Source organism: Podarcis vaucheri, assembly GCF_965113315.1.
Source record: "Podarcis vaucheri genome assembly, chromosome: 10".
In the NCBI taxonomy this organism is placed as follows: Eukaryota; Metazoa; Chordata; class Lepidosauria; order Squamata; family Lacertidae; genus Podarcis; species Podarcis vaucheri.
The window spans coordinates 66,200,685-66,217,927 of record NC_138748.1 but is presented as its reverse complement, the minus strand read 5'-3'; the positions used below and the strand labels follow the sequence as shown (position 1 = coordinate 66,217,927).

Genomic DNA, 17,243 nt, shown 5'->3' with positions numbered 1-17,243 from the left:
ATCTGATCTCAAAGAGAAGGGCATTTAAGGACTAACAGCCTCGCGTTTCTGCTTTGCAAGGGCTTGTTCCGATTCTTGACCGGGGATCGAAGAGAGAGCTGTCCTTCCTTTCAATCCAGCAGGGGGAAGGGGGAATTTCTTTTTGGAAAGTCGGTTTAGATACATATTAAATTGCGTTACAGTCTAGACGCCTTAGGAGACGACAGGAGTCCCCCGATTCCTGGAAAAGGAAGCGAGACAGACCCAAAAGATAATAAAAAGGAAAGAGAAAGGGCTTCTTTCCTTTGTTTTCTTCTCTCCACCCACGTCTCGCCTTTCCTCGGGCCGCCGCATCCTCAACCCAAGGTGGAACCGGGGCGCGTCGAGACCTTCGCTTTAAAAATGCCGATGGAGCTAACGCAAAGCCGCATCCAGAAAATTTGGCTCCCGCCCGACAATCACCCGGCGCTGCCCCATAGATGTGAGTACAATAGGGGCTGGGGGTGGGAATCGACCGGCGGGGGTCGTGCAGTTAATCGGCAGGGATTCGGAGTATCATCGCATCCGCTAAACCAGACGCGAGATGCTGAAGGTTGGAGGCGCCTCGGCGTCGGTTTTGGAGACGGGGCGTCCTTGAGTATTCGTGGAGGAGAGGGAACGTGATTTGGGGGCGTGGGACTTTTTTTGGGGGTACGCAAAGGACCCGGTTGACCCCTAAAATCTGTAGAAGAGAAAGATGGGTCTGGTAAAAATAAGGATCTGATTTAAACTAGAATGCATTTTTTCCATTTTTTAAGAAATTGGGTAGCATCCAGTGCGTAAAACGCACTGTGCGCATATTGTGCGCCGGGGAATTTGCGTTTTCATGGTGTGTGTTTTTTGTTTAGACTGAAAAGTGTTTTTTTTCCTGCCTCCCTCTTTGGTGGGACGGGAGTCTCGAGCTGTGCAGCCCCGCGTGGACCCCTCCGCGCGCCCGTTCTCGGCGCCGTGGGCGGGGAGCCGGCACCGTGCGGGCTGGCGACCACCGGCAACCTTGCGCGCCTCTCCTTCGCCGGTGCCCGGAAACGAGCCGCGCCTGCACGGCGGGCGGAAAGGGCTCGGCTGCCGCGTGCGGAGAAGCGGCGGCTAGGGAGCCGGGCCTCGCTCCCCCCCCCCCCCGTGGTCTTCTCCAGGCAGGGTTGAAACCGAGCCTTAGAGAAGCTGCTGGCTGGAAGGAGAGAGCCTGCTGCGCTTCTGCCTCGCTTATCGCGAAGGTCCGGCGAGGCAGGAAAGAAGCTATTCCCGGCTAGCCGGGCCGGCAGGGCCATGTGGATGACCTAAAATGCTCTCCTATACGCCGGTGCGCCACGCCTCCGCTTCCTCTGCCCTCCTCCCGCCGCGGCGGCGGCGATGCGATGCGCTGCACGACTCGCATGGCGGCGGCAGGGGCGCGCTCCCCTCCAGGGGCTCTCCGCGCGCGATGTGCGGAGCAGGCGCCTGCCTCGCTGCTGAGTCACACCGCGGCTCCTCGATGCAGCTCCGGGTGGTGCCTTGGGGACTCCCAGCAGCTCTCCAAAGAAAGCGTCGGTCCCCCATGGCTCGAGGTCTCCCGCTTCCTGGAGAGCGCACCGGAGGCTTCCTTTGGCGTTCAAAGCGGTGGCGACTCAAGCTGATGCTCGGCTTTCTTCAGTGAAAGGCGTGTCCCAGCCGCCTGCGCATCGCTCAGCGTGGGAACCATCCCCCGGCGGGGTCGTCGCGCCCCTGGGGAAATAGCTGCCCGTCCGGATGAGTGGGTTGCTGGGGCCGGCGGGAAAAGGACCCCGGCTCCACGTGGGTGGGAGAAAAAGGTCGGGCTGCAAGAGAGGAAGAGGAGGAGGAGGGATGGGTGCCTTGCCGAATTGCACCTCCGAGGAAGCGCCCCCTATTACCTCCTCCCCTTTCCTATTCTCCCAGTTTTGCTTGCAGAAGGACCCCCTGCCAGTGGCGTAGCGTGGGGGTGCAGGGGGGGCCGGCCGCACTGGGCGCAACATCTGGGGGTTAGGGTTAGGGTGCGCAAATCCACGGGTTAGGGGGCGCAAATTACTTGCCTTGCCCCGGGTGCTGACAACCCACGCTACGTCACTGCCCCCTGCCTGCTCATCTCTAGTGGAAGGAGCAGGTTCACCCCACGCATTTTAAGCACATGACTCCCACTGCCACCACAAAGAATCTTAGGAACTGTAGATTGACAGGGCGCTGGCTCTCTCTGTGTGAAACTATGTTTCCCAGGATTCTGTGGGGGGCCTTCAGGTGGTTTGTATGGATCTGGCCTGATTGGCAACGATCCCAGGAAGCTGAGCTTTGTGGACCAATTGTCTGACTTAAGGAAAGGTCCTTGGCTCAGCCGCATCTGATCTGCATCAGGAGCCAGGCAGGTTCAGTCCGTGGCATCTCCAGATAAGGGCTGGAAGTGTCCCCTGCCTGCAACCTTGGGAGACTTGGCTGAGCAAAGCTGGGTGATCCTGTGCTGCCTGGACCCAGTGGCGTAACGTGGGGGGGGGCGGAGGGGGGCGGCCGCACCGGGCGCAACATCTGGGGGTTAGGGTTACGGGGTGCAAATCCACAGGTTAGGGGGCGCAAATTACTTGCCTTGCCCCGGGTGCTGACAACCCACGCTATGCCACTGCCTGGACCAAAGACCTTGCTCCATATAAGGCAGCCTCTCCTGTTCTTGTGGAACAGGCAACTTCTTAATAGCAGGCTTTCAGTGGGGCTGCCCAATCTGGCTGGCACAATCTGCTGTGCCTTTGCAGAAAGGGGAACCTTTGTCCTTCCTGATGATGTGGACTTCAGAATCATCAGCCCACAACCAGTGTAGCCTGAGGTCAGGGATGATGGTAGTTGTAGTCTAGCAACTCCCTTAAGATCAGCTAGGCACAAAGACAAGCCTCTTGCAGAGGGATTTCCTTCTGCAATCTTCACCTGATCTCCCCCCCCCCTTTCCCTGGCAGCCGAATTAATTCATGCACATAGTTAATCCAGGCATTTTCTCTCAATCCACATCTTCCCCTCCGGGTTTTAATTATGTTTTGTCTTTTAAAAGCCCCCAAGGAACCGGGGATGTTCCTAAGCATTGCTGTCCTAGAAGCAGTGTTGGAAAGCCTCCCTTGAGTGGCAGGTGGGGGCTTTGAAGCCCTGAATCAGTCATTCATCTCCCATCCCTGTTGCCTACTGACCGGCTTGGCTGCCTGCTGGGCCATGTGTCCACCTTGAAGGGAGGAGGTTAGTCTTATGGGGGGAGAGAACAGGTGGCGCTTCCTTACCCACAATCTTTGGGGCCCTTGCAAAAAAGCATACCCTGTCTTTAAAATGAGTATCACCCCCATTCCTATTCTCTGAGAGCTTTTCTGTTCATGTTTGTAATTGTGCAGGTAGAGATTCCTTTGGTTACGCCTCTTTCTCCTTGTAGCATAAAGGAAAAACCCTAGTCTCCCTTAGCAAGCTCTGGGTTCCTTTTACTCTTCTGGGTACCTCTTTGCAAAAAAAAGATGAGGAAGGCTTGAAATAATGGGATGCATTCAGCTTGGGCTCTTATCTGATGCAAATAGAGTGAAACCCAGGAGGGGAGGAGCGAGGAGTCATTTGCTGCTGCTTTCAAAGCATCCTGCAGTTCAGTCGCTCTGCATGCCTTGTGGGTGTGTCTGTGTGGTCTTTGAGAGATCTAATTTCAGGGCTGGCTGCTGCTGCTGCTGCTGTTGCAGAGTGATGCCTTGCTGGGTTTCCTAGGGGCGATCCATTCATTTTCTGTCAAATTGCACGTCTCCCACGTAGGATCTGGCGGCGCTGCTGGCTCAATGGGCAGGGATGACGTGCGGCCAGCAAGGGAGGAGAATGGCGTTGGGGAGAGCTCTCTCTTTCACAGATTGCATTGGTGTGGCATGTGAGGACAGAAAGAGCCGCTTAAATATGTTAAGCTCAACCATTGCATTGTAATTTCAAAGTGCTGTTGCCCCCGCCCCTTCCACCACCCCCTTGGTACAGAATATATAGTGCCTGCTGTCTCTTTTGTGTAATTTTGCAGTGTGAAGTGTAGCTGGCAATGGTCTGACTCCCCAATTCCATAGAATCGCTTCTGGGTGCTTGCCAGAGTTTCTTGACAATTTTAGCCGCTCCAGGTATGAGTACAGGTGTAGATGCGAGATGAGCACCGCACCCCACAATCGCCTTTGACCGGACTTAAACCCCGGTCCAGGGGTCCTTTACCTGCAGGTCTTTTCAGACCGTTGAAATGAAATGAAATTTATTACGGTCCCAAACCAGTTTCTTTCAGACCGTTGTTAAATACAGTGAATACAGAACCGCTGCTGGTTTGCTGCATGGAATCGCAATGTTGTATATATTTGTTCTGGAGCCTCTGTTATATACTACCTCCCCCCTCCAGACTTCAAACACTTAATATATTCCTTGGGAAATGAGATTGTGTCTCCCAGTTATTGGGTCTGTTGCCTGTCTGGAGTGACTTGCAGTGTTTGAAATGTCCCTGTTAGATCATGCTTCTGAGGATAAATGATGCAATATCCTTCCTGGACCACATTGCGTCCTGTAACATTATTTTTTTTTGGAAAAAGCCTCTCGTTGCTTAAGTGCTCATGTAGCCCTCTCTGAAAAACGAAACAGCCACAAATGACTGAGCCCCATCATTAACCTTTTCTTACACCCCCTCCTTCTGAAATACTTGCATTAATGCTTTCTGATGCAAGACCCCACACATCCCCGCACCCCACTTTTTCGGCAACCCCTTCTCCGTTATGTGTGAAAAATATATATTGCTAGCGTGTAGCAATTTGGAAAGCCTTTTTAAAAATTCTGGATAAGCTTGGAGGCTTGCTGTGCTTTGAGAAAAAACTTAACTGCATTCACAGCCTGGAGCAAAATAAGAAAAAAGTGTTTGACGAAGAAGCAAGCACTAGAGCGTGGCTTTCCAGTAATATTTTAACAACAGATGCGCTTGGCTCCAAATCCCTACATCTGAGCCTTGGAATGAGGATGGAGTTTAAAAGTGGTCATATGCCTCTGCTCCACCACTCCCCCCCCCAATACAGTGGTACCTCGGGTTACATACTCTTTAGGTTACATACGCTTCAGGTTACAGACTCCGCTAACCCAGAAATAGTACCTCGGGTTAAGAACTTTGCTTCAGGATAAGAACAGAAATCGTGCTCCTGCGGCGTGGCAGCAGCAGGAGGCCCCATTAGCTAAAGTGGTGCTTCAGGTTAAGAACAGTTTCAGGTTAAGTACGGACCTCCGGAACGAATTAAGTACTTAACCCGAGGTACTACTGTACTCTTAAAGCATAGCAGGACTTCAAGTCCTTCTGGGTCACTGCTGTCCTGAAGCATCAAAAATGCAAAGAAGAAAGGTTGTCCTGTAAGTGTGGCTGATAATGAATCATAGAATCCTAGAGTTGGAAGAGACCACAAGGGCCATCGAGTCCAACCCCCTGCCAAGCAGGAAACACCATCAGAGCACTCTGACATATGGTTGTCAAGCCTCTGCTTAAAGACCTCCAAAGTAGGAGACTCCACCACACTCCTTGGCAGCAAATTCCACTGTCGAACAGCTCTTACTGGCAGGAAGTTCTTCCTAATGTTTAGGTGGAATCTTCTTGTAGTTTGGATCCATTGCTCCGTGTCCGCTTCTCTGGAGCAGCAGAAAACAACCTTTCTCCCTCCTCTATGTGACATCCTTTTATATATTTGAACATGGCTATCATATCACCCCTTGACCTCCTCTTCTCCAGGCTAAACATGCCCAGCTCCCTTAGCCGTTCCTCATAAGGCATCGTTTCCAGGCCTTTGACCATTTTGGTTGCCCTCCTCTGGACACGTTCCAGTTTGTCAATGAACCCAGCCTAGATCTTTTTCTTCCTGGCCTTTCCCCCTTGGTGATGTAGAGCTTGTGCTCTCGGTTTCTCAATATTGCTGTAACCAAATCCTGACATGTCCAGGTAGGACTTGGAAGAGGCTGCTAGCTGAAGCCTCTGAGAGCTGCTGCCAGTCCCAGCGGTTCTCAACCTGTGGGTCCCCAGATGTTGTTGGACTATAACTCCCATCATCCCTGACCGCTGGTCATGCTGGCTAGGAATGATGGGAATTGTAGTCCAACAACACCTGGGGACCCACAGGTTGAGAAACACGGGTAGACAATACCAAGGTAGATGGCCCAGAGGTCTGACTGTATAAGGCAGCACCCTTGTTCTCCTACATTTCATGCTGCGAAGCTCTTCCATACATCACCTGCTTGCATCCTCCTTTGCAAGGATGACCCACCCTGTTCCTGTGCGAAACCTCTCGGCAGAGATTCTTGGAATGCCAGAAAAGAAGGCTGGAATTTTTTATTGGATTTGGCATGGCTTTCCACTCTGAAACTCCCCCGGGGGCCATTACGGCGGACTGGGGGCCAATTGCTCATCATTCTGCCCTGAACTCTTCTCCTGCCTCCACGAACGGGCAGAGATGGCTTGGCAAGAATCCTTTTGCCATCATGCTCTCATGCCAGTGCACTTTTATAGACTATTACACTTGTTTTGCTACAGGGATGTGGCAGGTAGGAGGGCCAAACCCTGAGATTTATACGGCCCTCTTGTGCCAAGTTCTGGGAGAGTAGCAGTGGAAATCTGGGTTGCAAAGAAATGAGTTTCCGTTCTGTTGAGCGACAGCCAGCTTGCTATCTTGAGAGTTGTTAGCAACACCTGTGACTTGCACCTTGCATGTCAGGAGAACTTAGACAAAAGGAAGGAACACTTCTGTAGAATTTTTGGCTTTTTCTCTGAGTGGCTTCTAAGGTTCTGGGAGTAACGCGATTCTCAAGTCCTGTTTTTGCGACCTGTAAGAGGCAGAAACTTGAAATTCTTAGGCCGCTGAATTCTGAGTTGTGCTTCGAGTAACACAAACAAACCCGTGTGTATGTTTCAGAACAGCAGGAGATTTCTTCCTGAGTGTCCTTGCCGCTTGGCTGTCTCTGTCTGGCTCATGTCCCAGTCTAAGGATGAGCCGGCAGGCTTTCAGCATCTTGATCCTTGATATCTAGCAGGTTTTGTCTCGAGGCTGCAGTAGAAAAGGCTGATATGGGCCAGGATGTTCGCATAATGCTTTTTGAACATTCCAAGTTGCTTTGCATGCATTCTTTTGGTAATCTGGGAATTAGGTCTGTTTTGTCCCCATATTGCAGAAAGAGGGACTGAGGCTGAGAGGCGGTGATGAGCCTCTGGTCAGCTGCTGAGTTTAATTTCGTGGAACCGGGGAGAGATCTTCGCTCACAGCTTCGTCTCTTGGCTGCAAGGCACCACTATCTCCATTGGGCCAGGCGTGCTGGCCAGTCTGGATAGCTCAGCTGGTTAGAGCACGGCGCTGATAATGCCAGGGTTGCAAGTTCAATCCCTGTGTGGGACAGCTGCTTATTCCTAGAGCATTGCAGGGGGTTGGAACAAGATGGTTTGGACCCTTCCAACTGTAGAATTCTATGATCCCAGTTGCCTGCCTTTATAAAAACATGTAGTATTGATATGACAAGTCGTCTCCCTTTTCAACATCCATTTTCTTTCTCCCTTCTTCACCTGCCCATAGCATGTGGCCCTCAGCTTACCAATTCCCCCACTGTGATCGTCATGGTTGGCCTCCCGGCTCGTGGGAAAACCTACATTTCCAAGAAGCTGACCCGCTACCTCAACTGGATCGGCGTCCCGACAAAAGGTGAGATTCTGGGCTGACTTGAGGCTTTATAGTTGAAGCCCCTGGGTGCCTGTGTTGGGAGCAACAGGTCCTGCTTCTAAGAAGTACCGTATTTACTCAACTGTAATGTGCACCTTTTTTTGGTGCGCATTAGATTCGATGGTGCATTAGATACTACAGTATTTCATTGGCTGTTCTGGGGAGGTAGGATGCTGAACTAATTAACTTTTGTTTTGTTTTTTCCAAAAAAATATTGGTTTTTACAATATTATAAACAAACAAACACACAAGACAAACAAACGAAACAAACATAAAGCATAGCCTTATTAAAAATTACAGTTATTAACTTTGTTAAGTGACTTCCTCGCTTCCCCTTGGTTGAATTTCATGGCATGTCCTTTTAACGGTTTTCCAAATCCCAATTTTTATGAAATTTAACTTAAACATTAACATCCTTAGATCTTCACCTTATAGAATTAAACATATTAATTCATCACTTAACATAAATAAAATCCTAAGCCCATTAAGTATCTGCAAGCTATTTCCAGTTAGTTTAACTTAACAAATTTAACTAAATAATCATTAAATTTATCCCATTCTTCCTGATACTCCTGCTCCTTCTGGTCGCGAACTCTTCTGGTTAGGTCGGCTACCTAGCCTAGCTGAACTAAGTAACTTTTGGTCTCATCCGGCAGAGTTATTCTTTTTTGCTCTTACAGCTTCTGATAATTTCTCGTGCGGCATGACATTGAGTTGCATTTTGATGCATGTTGCATCTGCCCCGAAGTCAGTTCTTGGAACTGGACAAGTGTTGGGAAACCTCTGTTACATCCACCAATCTGCTAGTGATTTTCATTGTGTGCTTCCAAGATTTATAAGGAGGGGGCTTTACCTCAAATCATTTTTTGAGGTACCTGGGTCAAGTGCAGGTCTTTCCCAAAGAGAAACCAGAGAGACAGAGGCAATCCATCAAATAACAGTCTCTCTTGGAAATCACTTGCGGCTCCACAAATATGTTAGTAGCATGGAATCATAGAATTGTGGAGTTGGAAGGGACCCCCAAGAGTCATCTAGTCTAACCCTCTGCAATGCAGGAATCTTTTTGCCCAGTGTGGGATTCGAACCCACAACCCAGCATGTATCTATGCTTTTTACTTGTCTGGAGGAAAATGAGCCATGCTTTCATCTGCTTTTACAAAAAAAAGGGGCCCTTCAGGGGGACCCAATTCAGGCAGGCAAGTGGCTGTTTACAAGCCCGACCCATGCAGCATGTTCTTGGAAGAGAAGTTCATTGAATTTCATGGGTTTCCATGTCTTTTTCACTTAACAAAAGTGCAGGTGCCTTGACTCTCCTTGACTCTTTCTCCTTGCAGTGTTTAATGTCGGGGAGTATCGCCGCGAGGCCGTGAAGCATTACAGCTCCTATGACTTCTTTCGTCCTGATAATGAGGAGGCTATGAAAGTCCGCAAGTAAGTCAAGCTATTATGCTCCAAGTTTCCTCCATCCTGGTTTGTTTGTTTTTTACCTTCTGCTCTTTTCTTGAATTAAAAGTTTGACTTTTGGGAGCTGGTATGTTTCAGTGCCAGTTGGGAGGCCTCTCCAGGGTGCTTTGTAAAAGGTAAAGGGACCCCTGACCACTAGGTCCAGTCGTGGCCGACTCTGGGGTTGCGGCGCTCATCTCGCTTTACTGGCTTCCGGGTCATGTGGCCAGCATGACTAAGCCACTTCTGGTGAAAGCAGAGCAGCGCACGGAAATGCCGTTTACCTTCCCGCCCGAGCGGTACCTATTTATCTAATTGCACTGTGTGCTTTTGAACTGCTAGGTTGGCAGGAGCTGGGACAGAGCAACAGGAGCTCACCCCGTTGCAGGGATTCGAACCGCCAACCTTCTGATCAGCAAGCCCTTGGCTCTGTGGTTTAACCCACAGTGCCACCTGCATCCCAGGGTGCTCTGTATCCCCAAGCCAATATAAGAAGTAGCAAGGTGCCATGTTGGTTGCGTCGACTTGGCTTTTGAGCCTCAAAAGAGCTCTTGTCCACATCAGCACATCAGGGCAGTGACTGGCCTTGCAGACCCATGGGGAAGACCGATGAGCCAAGCATGGGGACGAACCGGGGTACCCTCCTTGGGGATGGGGTGGGGAGGCTTTGGGAGCTGATGGACGGAACGTCGTCTTTCTGTGTCTTTTTTGGGGGGGTAGCAAAATTGGGGCCAGTTGGCCCTTGGGCTTCCTGTGAAAGCTGTGATTCGAAATGTCCTGAACCTGTGCCTTTTCCCTGTTGTTGCAGGCAATGTGCCTTAGCCGCCCTGCGAGATGTCAAACTGTACTTGTCCGAGGAAGGTGGCCAGATTGCGGTGAGTGTCGCGTCCTGAAAGGAGCCAGTTGCCAGCAGAGTGATCTGGTCATCTCTGGAGCTTGTCTGCAGCTTCCAGCTGAGGCCATGTGTGCGCAGCTGGTCTCCAGGGAGGAAAGGCGCTCCTGTGTACAGCTCAGGGGTGTGCCGATTCTCTTTCTTTTAATTGATACCCCGCCTACACCACTGTACAGTCATTACCTCATGTTATGTTTGCTTCAGGTTGGATCCCGCGGCAACCCGAAGTACAGTGGTACCTCGGGATGCGAACGGGATCCGTTCCGGATCCCAAGATGTGACTGTGTGTCTGTACATGCGCGGGTCACATTTCGCTGCTTCCGCGCATGCGTGTGACATCATTTTGAGCATGCGCATGTGTGAGCGGCGAAATCCGGAAGTAATGCACTCCGTACTTCCGGGTTGCCGCAGTTCGCAACTCGAACGCACTCAACCCGAAGCGCATTCAACTCTAGGTGTGGCTGTACCGGAAAGGGTTACTTCCGGGTTTTGCCGCTCGTGCATGCGCAGATGCGCAAAATGATGTCACGCGCATGCGCAGAAGTGGCAAATTGTGACCCACACACGCACATCCTTCATTAAAATACACAGTAAAAATGAACAATTAAAAAACATAAGAATTGGAACAGTTTTCAAAAAGTTAAAACAATAAAATCAGAAGATCTGCTAGGGGGGAAGTTTCTGGAGCTGGTCGAATGCAAATACTAATGAGGCCTCTCATATTTCGGTCGAGAGGGTATTCCACAACGCAAGTGCCATAAATAAAAAAAAGCACACCTCCACATTGCCACAAGCCAAGAACCACCCAAAGCCAATTTATACCCCTCCTTTCAAGATAAGTGCATGTCATTGAAAAATAATAATAAGCCCCATGACATTATTTCTCTTCTTTTCTACCCACAAAGGTTTTTGATGCTACAAACACCACACGTGAGAGGAGATCTATGATCCTGCATTTTGCCAAAGAAAATGGTTTCAAAGTAAGTGTTTTGGTTATAAGTGACGTATTTCTGAGCAAAAATAAATGATTGCAGCTCTGCCTTTTAGACTTGCTCTTGGCTATGCCTGTTGACGTGTCTGAATGCCGCCCTGCTCTCCTGGGAGATGGACCTGAGGAATCATTATATCGATGCTGTTGTTTTCTTTTAAAAGTGAATCGTAGAATTGGAAGGGGTCCCTGTGGTCATCTACTCCAACCCCCCTTGCAGTGTGGGAATCTCAGCTAAAGCATCCATGACAGATGGCCATCCAACCTCTGCTTTAAACCCACAACGGAGTCTGTTCCACTGTCAAATGGCTCTTACTGGTCTGCCCCGCTGAGGACCTTAAGGTCCATGAATAACCATAGTTTAGAGGTCCCGGGCCCTAAGGAAGTCAGACTATCCTCCGCCAGGGCCTTTTCAGTGATGGCTCCAACCTGGTGGAATGCTCTGTCCCATGAGACTAGGGCCCTTCAGGATTTAACCTCCTTCTGTCGGGCCTGTAAGACAGAGCTATTCCGCCTGGCCTTTAATTTGAATTCAGCCTGATCTTTTATTTCCCTTCTCTTCCCTCCCCCTCCCCTTTTATGAAGATCACCCGCTCTGAGACCCCACAGCTAATTCTCCCCTGGCCTCCTCACTGGCCCAAGTAGGACCAATTCAGCCAGCTAGCCCTGGGGATTATCTCATTGATTTTTGAATTTTATTGTTGTTCATGTTTTTATACTGTATTTTATGCTGCTTTTATAATTAAGTGTTTAAAGTGTTTTAAATTTGTTGTTAGCCGCCCTGAGCCCCGTTTTTGAACAGGGAAGGGCGTGGTATAAATAAAAATGGATTATTATTATTATTATTACTGTCCCCACAGTGATAGGGAACCTCCAGTCGTGATTTGGCTAGCCAGCCCCAAACGTGATGGTCACATGTGGTATCAGGTGTGGCGTGGGCCAAGTTGCAGCAGGGCTGAAAGTGGGTTTGTTGGTTGCAGGCCCTGCCGGCCAGTTGTCAGACCTGATAGCAGAGGATGGGGCAGGCGAGTTAAGGCTCCAATACCCCACCCATGTTGTTGTGGAGTCCCTTGAAACACACGGGATCAGCAGCATCATGATTGGGTACCAAAAATGGGATCGGGAGTGCTCACGGGCAAAGCGTTGGGTACCCAGCAAGGTGGATTTGATTTAAATCAAATCGATCTAAATCACGATTTAAAACACTATAGTCATCAAGGCTTGATTTAAATCATTTTTTTTTTTACAGAAAGACTCATTCTTGCTGGTATAATCTTAATATTGACAATCAGATATGAAGGTTTCATTTTTTGGAATAAAAAAAAATTCCAGAGTAGTTTTTACAGTTATATCAAAAATTGCTGGTTTGGTTATACTATTAGAAATACATTGACAGATAATTATGAAATTATTATGAGGTTTAATAAATTAACTGTTCATGTTTGGACAACTTTTCTGCTGTACTTTATTGGAAGCAGAAAAACAATCGTTTCCTTAATACTGTAACAATCTAAACAATTTATTTAACTAAAGCAATAACGTTGTAGCGTATGTATCCATGTTTGTTAAGTGATGTGGTTACTTTTTTAAAAAACAACAACACACCTTAGTCTGAGTTTTAGCACAGATGAGAAACTTAAAACAAACCATTGTTTCCTGATGAATAGCCTTTGGACTACAATGTAACTTAAATAGAAAACTATATTTAGAAATATTTTCCCTCCAAAAGCAATTGAAATAAAAAAATCTGATTTAAATAAAAAATAATAATTGATTTTTATCCACCCTGGTGCCCAGTTTCCAAGGACAGATTCGTGGCATCTCCCGTTGCAAGAGGGATTTTCAGCTGGCAGGGCTAAGGGCGACTTCTCTGCCCCGAGGTCTCAGACAGCTGATGTCTGTCAGAAAAAGAGATCTAGATGGGCCAAGCTGCTTTGTGTGGTTTTATTCCCTGCCTTAAACACACACACACACACATAGATGTCCTCTTCCTTTCAGGTGTTCTTCATCGAATCCGTCTGCAATGACCCGTCTGTCGTCGCTACGAACATTATGGTAAGTGTGAGAAAAGAGTTTCTCTTTCTATCGGGTGTGTGTGTGTGTGTGTGTGTGTGTGTGTGTGTGTGTCTTGCCCCGCCTGAAAAACTGTTTCGAAAAGGCACCTGGAGCTATTGCCTCAGTTGCCCCAGGTGAAATCTTTTCCTTGTCAGCAAACCTTGTTTTAATTAGTGTTTTTATAGTTTTTATAGTTTTAATTAGTGTTTTTATAGTTTTTATAGTTTTTATAGTTGTTTTGATTTTGTGTGGAGTGCCCTACCTGGGTGGATGGAGCAGCCAAGTAATTTCGTTGTCCCCGAGAGGGGGCAATGACAATAAAGATATTATTATTATTATTATTATTATTATTATTATTATTATTATTATTATTAAACATTAGCCTCTGTTAAGCAAGCACTGCTGTTTCACCCTCTTAGCTACCATAGTTTTCGCTCCATAAGACGCACCTAGTTTTTAGAGGAGGAAAACAAGGGGGAAAAAATATTCTGAACGAAACAGTGGGTGTATGATTTTTGTGGTTCATGCTGTGGCCACAGACATGTGATTTGACGGTGAGTTTGGGGTAGCCCAGTGCAAAAATCCTGAGGATCCATGTGGATCCGTGCTTTGTAACCACTGGCCCATGGGAAACCAGCAAGCCGGATTCAAACACAAACACAAAGAGCCCTTTCCCCTCCCATAGTTTCCAGCAATGGGATGTTGTTGTTTTTTGCAAGCATTGCTGCCTCTGGCTATGGAGCAGAGCATAGCCCAGGGGTCTGCAACCCACGGCTCTGGAGCCGCATGTGGCTCTTTTACACCTTTGCCGCGGCTCTGGGGTGGATACTAGCGAGGGAAGGAGGCGCATTGTGTGCCCTGACACTCCCCACTGTGGCGGGTGCTGTACTGGCTGTGACATCGCATGGGGGCGGTGCATGCGTTAGTCACGCACCGTCCCGACGTCACCTTCCCGCCCGCCTGCCCGCTACATTGTAAGGGTCATGTACGCTGGCCACTGCATTGAAAGGGGGCATGTACGCTGGTCACTGTTTTGAAGGGGAGTGAAGAACACACACACACAAAAAGGCAACATGTTAATTTAACGCTCATTTCTATGAGGAGGAGTAATTCTGAGAGGTCAAACAAAGAAATAATAAAAAATTGAGAAAAAAGTTATTTTTATAATGACGAGTTTTGCGGCTCCCAGTTTTTTTTCCTTCGGAAACGGGTCCAAGTGGCTCTTTTTGTCTTAAAGGTTGCAGACCCCTGGCATAGCCATTGTGGTCAGTAGGCCTTTCCCCTCCGTGAATTTGTCAAATCCTCTTTTAAAGCCCTCCAAGTTGGGGCAGCGATTTCCATAGTTTAACTGTCCTGAATACTGCAGCATTCAGCTTCTTTGTATGCCTGCGACCAGGACCAATGACACTCCCTGCCTGTGATTCCTAGCAAGCAATATACCGAGACATACTGCCTGTGACAGAGGACGGAGAACATCGCTGCCATGACTAGTAGCTGTGATAGCTTTATCCACCATCAATTCATTTAATCTGCCGAGACCACATAACTCCGGTCTTGAAAGGCCTACACTGGCTCCCAGTACATTTCCGAGTGCAATTCAAAGTGTTGGTGCTGACCTTTAAAGCCCTAAATGGCCTCGGCCCAGTATACCTGAAGGAGCGTCTCCATCCCCATCGTTCTGCCTGGACACTGAGGTCCAGCGCCGAGGGCCTTCTGGCGGTTCCTTCACTGCGAGAAGTGAGATTACAGGGAACCAGGCAGGGGGTCTTCTCGGTAGTGGCACCCACCCTGTGGAACGCCCTCCCACCAGATGTCAAAGAGAAAAATAACTACCAGACTTTTAGAAGACATCTGAAGGCAGCCCTGTTCAGGGAAGCTTTTAATGTTTAATAGGTTATTGCAGTTTAGTGTTTTATTGGAAGCCGCCCAGAGTGGCTGAGGAAGCCCAGCTAGATGGGCGGGGTATAAATAATAAATTATTATTATTATCCTCTTTTAAAGCCACCTGTTACAAGGATTCAGGTGCTGGCTTCTTCAGGTGCTGGCTTTCCTCGCTTTTGTCCTGTTGATGTTGGCTTTGAGCGATGGGCACCAGTCTGCCTTGTTCAGTCAGGCTGATGAGGGAACAGCCATGAGCAGCTCAGGCGAATCTGGCTTTGCAAATTCTCCTTAATATTTCCTCTGTAATATCATCTTGGGTTTCACAGCTGGCTCCCTAACCCTATGCTCTTTTTCCTTTTGCTTCAGGAAGTCAAGTTGTCCAGCCCGGATTATAAGGACTGCAACTCTGCTGACGCGATGGAAGATTTCATGAAGAGAATCAGCTGTTACCAATCGAGCTACCAGCCTATGGACCCAGACGACTACGACAGGTGAGGAAACTGTGTTTCTCGCCTGTATTTCCAGTGACCAAAGCTGGCTGCCAAATTGTGTGAAAGGCACTGTGTGAAAGCCAGTGTGGTGTAGTGGTTAAGAGCGGTAGACTCGTAATCTGGGGAACCGGGTTTGCGTCTCCGCTCCTCCACATGCAGCTGCTGGGTGACCTTGGGCCAGTCACACTTCTCTGAAGTCTCCCAGCCTCACTCACCTCACAGAGTGTTTGTTGTGGGGGAGGAAGGGAAAGGAGAATGTTAGCCGCTTTGAGACTCCTTCGGGTAGTGATAAAGCGGGAAATCAAACCCAAATTCTTCTTCTCTGGTGTTTGTTTTGTCTTAGAAGTAGTTTCAGTGAACTTACAATTCCCCCTGAAGTCACTAAGGTACACTGAATTGGGAAGCATTTCCTTGCTTTTAACCTGTTGGAATGTGCTTACATGGAAAACTAGGGAATTTTGTTGCAAAATTCTGAATTTCGAAGCTTTTCCCATTGCCTTCCTGGAAGAATGTCTGGGTTGGTAGGACTGCCTTTAGAAGCAGGGATTTGGTAGGGAAGCTGTTTGCTTTTGCCTGAGAAGGAAAGGAGGATGTGTGTGGTTTCTCCTGCTTTTAACAACCAGAGACTTGGCATAGCTAGGTGTGCCTGAATCTGTTGGAATTAACAACACACACCGTAACATCATAATGCAATATACCACACCTGGATACATAGGATCAAGCAGGCTGTTAAGCACCAGCATTTCATTTCCTACCAGGATTTCAATAACACCTCAGCAGTGGCTGCTGGGTACTTTTGAAGCTCACTTGCTCAAGGGCTTAGGACTTGGCACAAGGCTGCGCTACAATTCCCCGATTGGGTGCATTCCCATCTGCGGGTTCTGCAGCTCTTGAACTTGGCTTTCCCCTGGGGGTTTTGAGTGACGGCCGTGCGCGTCTTCCCCTCCCAGAGACCTGTCGCTGATCAAAGTGATTGACGTTGGCCGGAGGTACCTTGTGAACAGGGTGCAAGACCACATCCAGAGTCGAATCGTCTACTACCTGATGAACATCCACGTCCAGCCTCGCACCATCTACCTGTGCCGGCACGGCGAGAGCGAATACAACCTCAAGGGGAAGATTGGGGGAGACTCTGGGCTCTCCTGGAGGGGAAAGAAGGTAGGTGTCGTGGGAAATCCTCTGTCTGGGAGCTGAGAGGCTTGGCCGCCTTTGAATGTGCTGCAGCTGTAGTCCTGTGCTTACTTAGCTCTGTGCAGGGGGGCCTAGCAGTGGGCATGGGGCATCAGCAACCTCTGCCTGCCTCCTTTCCTGCTTGCAACCAGGCTCCGTCCTTCTTAGTCTCAAATAAAAACAATAGAAAGCCAGTTTGGGCCAGACCATTGCTCCATTCCCCAGAAACCTCTGAAGGACAGCCCTTAAACAGCCTTGGCCCAGTATACCTGAAGGAGCATCTCCACCCCCATCGTTCAGCCCGGACACTGAGGTCCAGTTCTGAGGGCCTTCTGGCGGTTCCCTCACTGCGAGAAACTAAGCTACAGGGAACCTGGCAGAGGGACTTCTCAGTAGTGGCACCCGCCCTCTGGAACGCCCTCCCACCAGATGTCAAAGAGGTAAACAACTACCTGACATTTAGAAGACATCTGAAGGCAGCCCTGTTCAGGGAAGTTTTGAATGTGTGGCATTTTAATGTATTTTTAATCCTTGTTGGAAGCTGCCCAGAGTGGCTGGGGAGACCCAGCCAGATGGGCAGGATATAAATAATAAATTACTATTACTTACCTCTGGGA

General features: G+C 48.9%; 1 protein-coding gene across 10 annotated transcripts in view; it reads left to right on the top strand.

The window, feature by feature from the left end:
* Positions 1-17,243, top strand: part of PFKFB3 (6-phosphofructo-2-kinase/fructose-2,6-biphosphatase 3) — a 70,470-nt gene that overhangs the window by 35,422 nt on the left and 17,805 nt on the right. For 6 of the 10 annotated variants that reach the window (XM_082238957.1, XM_082238959.1, XM_082238960.1 and 3 more), the window contains exons 3-10: positions 183-460; positions 7,563-7,688; positions 9,041-9,137; positions 9,958-10,024; positions 10,947-11,021; positions 13,028-13,084; positions 15,332-15,456; positions 16,407-16,614. In XM_082238957.1, coding sequence (XP_082095083.1) covers positions 183-460; positions 7,563-7,688; positions 9,041-9,137; positions 9,958-10,024; positions 10,947-11,021; positions 13,028-13,084; positions 15,332-15,456; positions 16,407-16,614 — 1,033 coding nt within the window. The remainder of the gene's footprint in view (positions 1-182; positions 461-7,562; positions 7,689-9,040; positions 9,138-9,957; positions 10,025-10,946; positions 11,022-13,027; positions 13,085-15,331; positions 15,457-16,406; positions 16,615-17,243) is intronic. The other 4 variants (XM_082238961.1, XM_082238963.1, XM_082238964.1 and 1 more) reach the window with 2 other exon arrangements.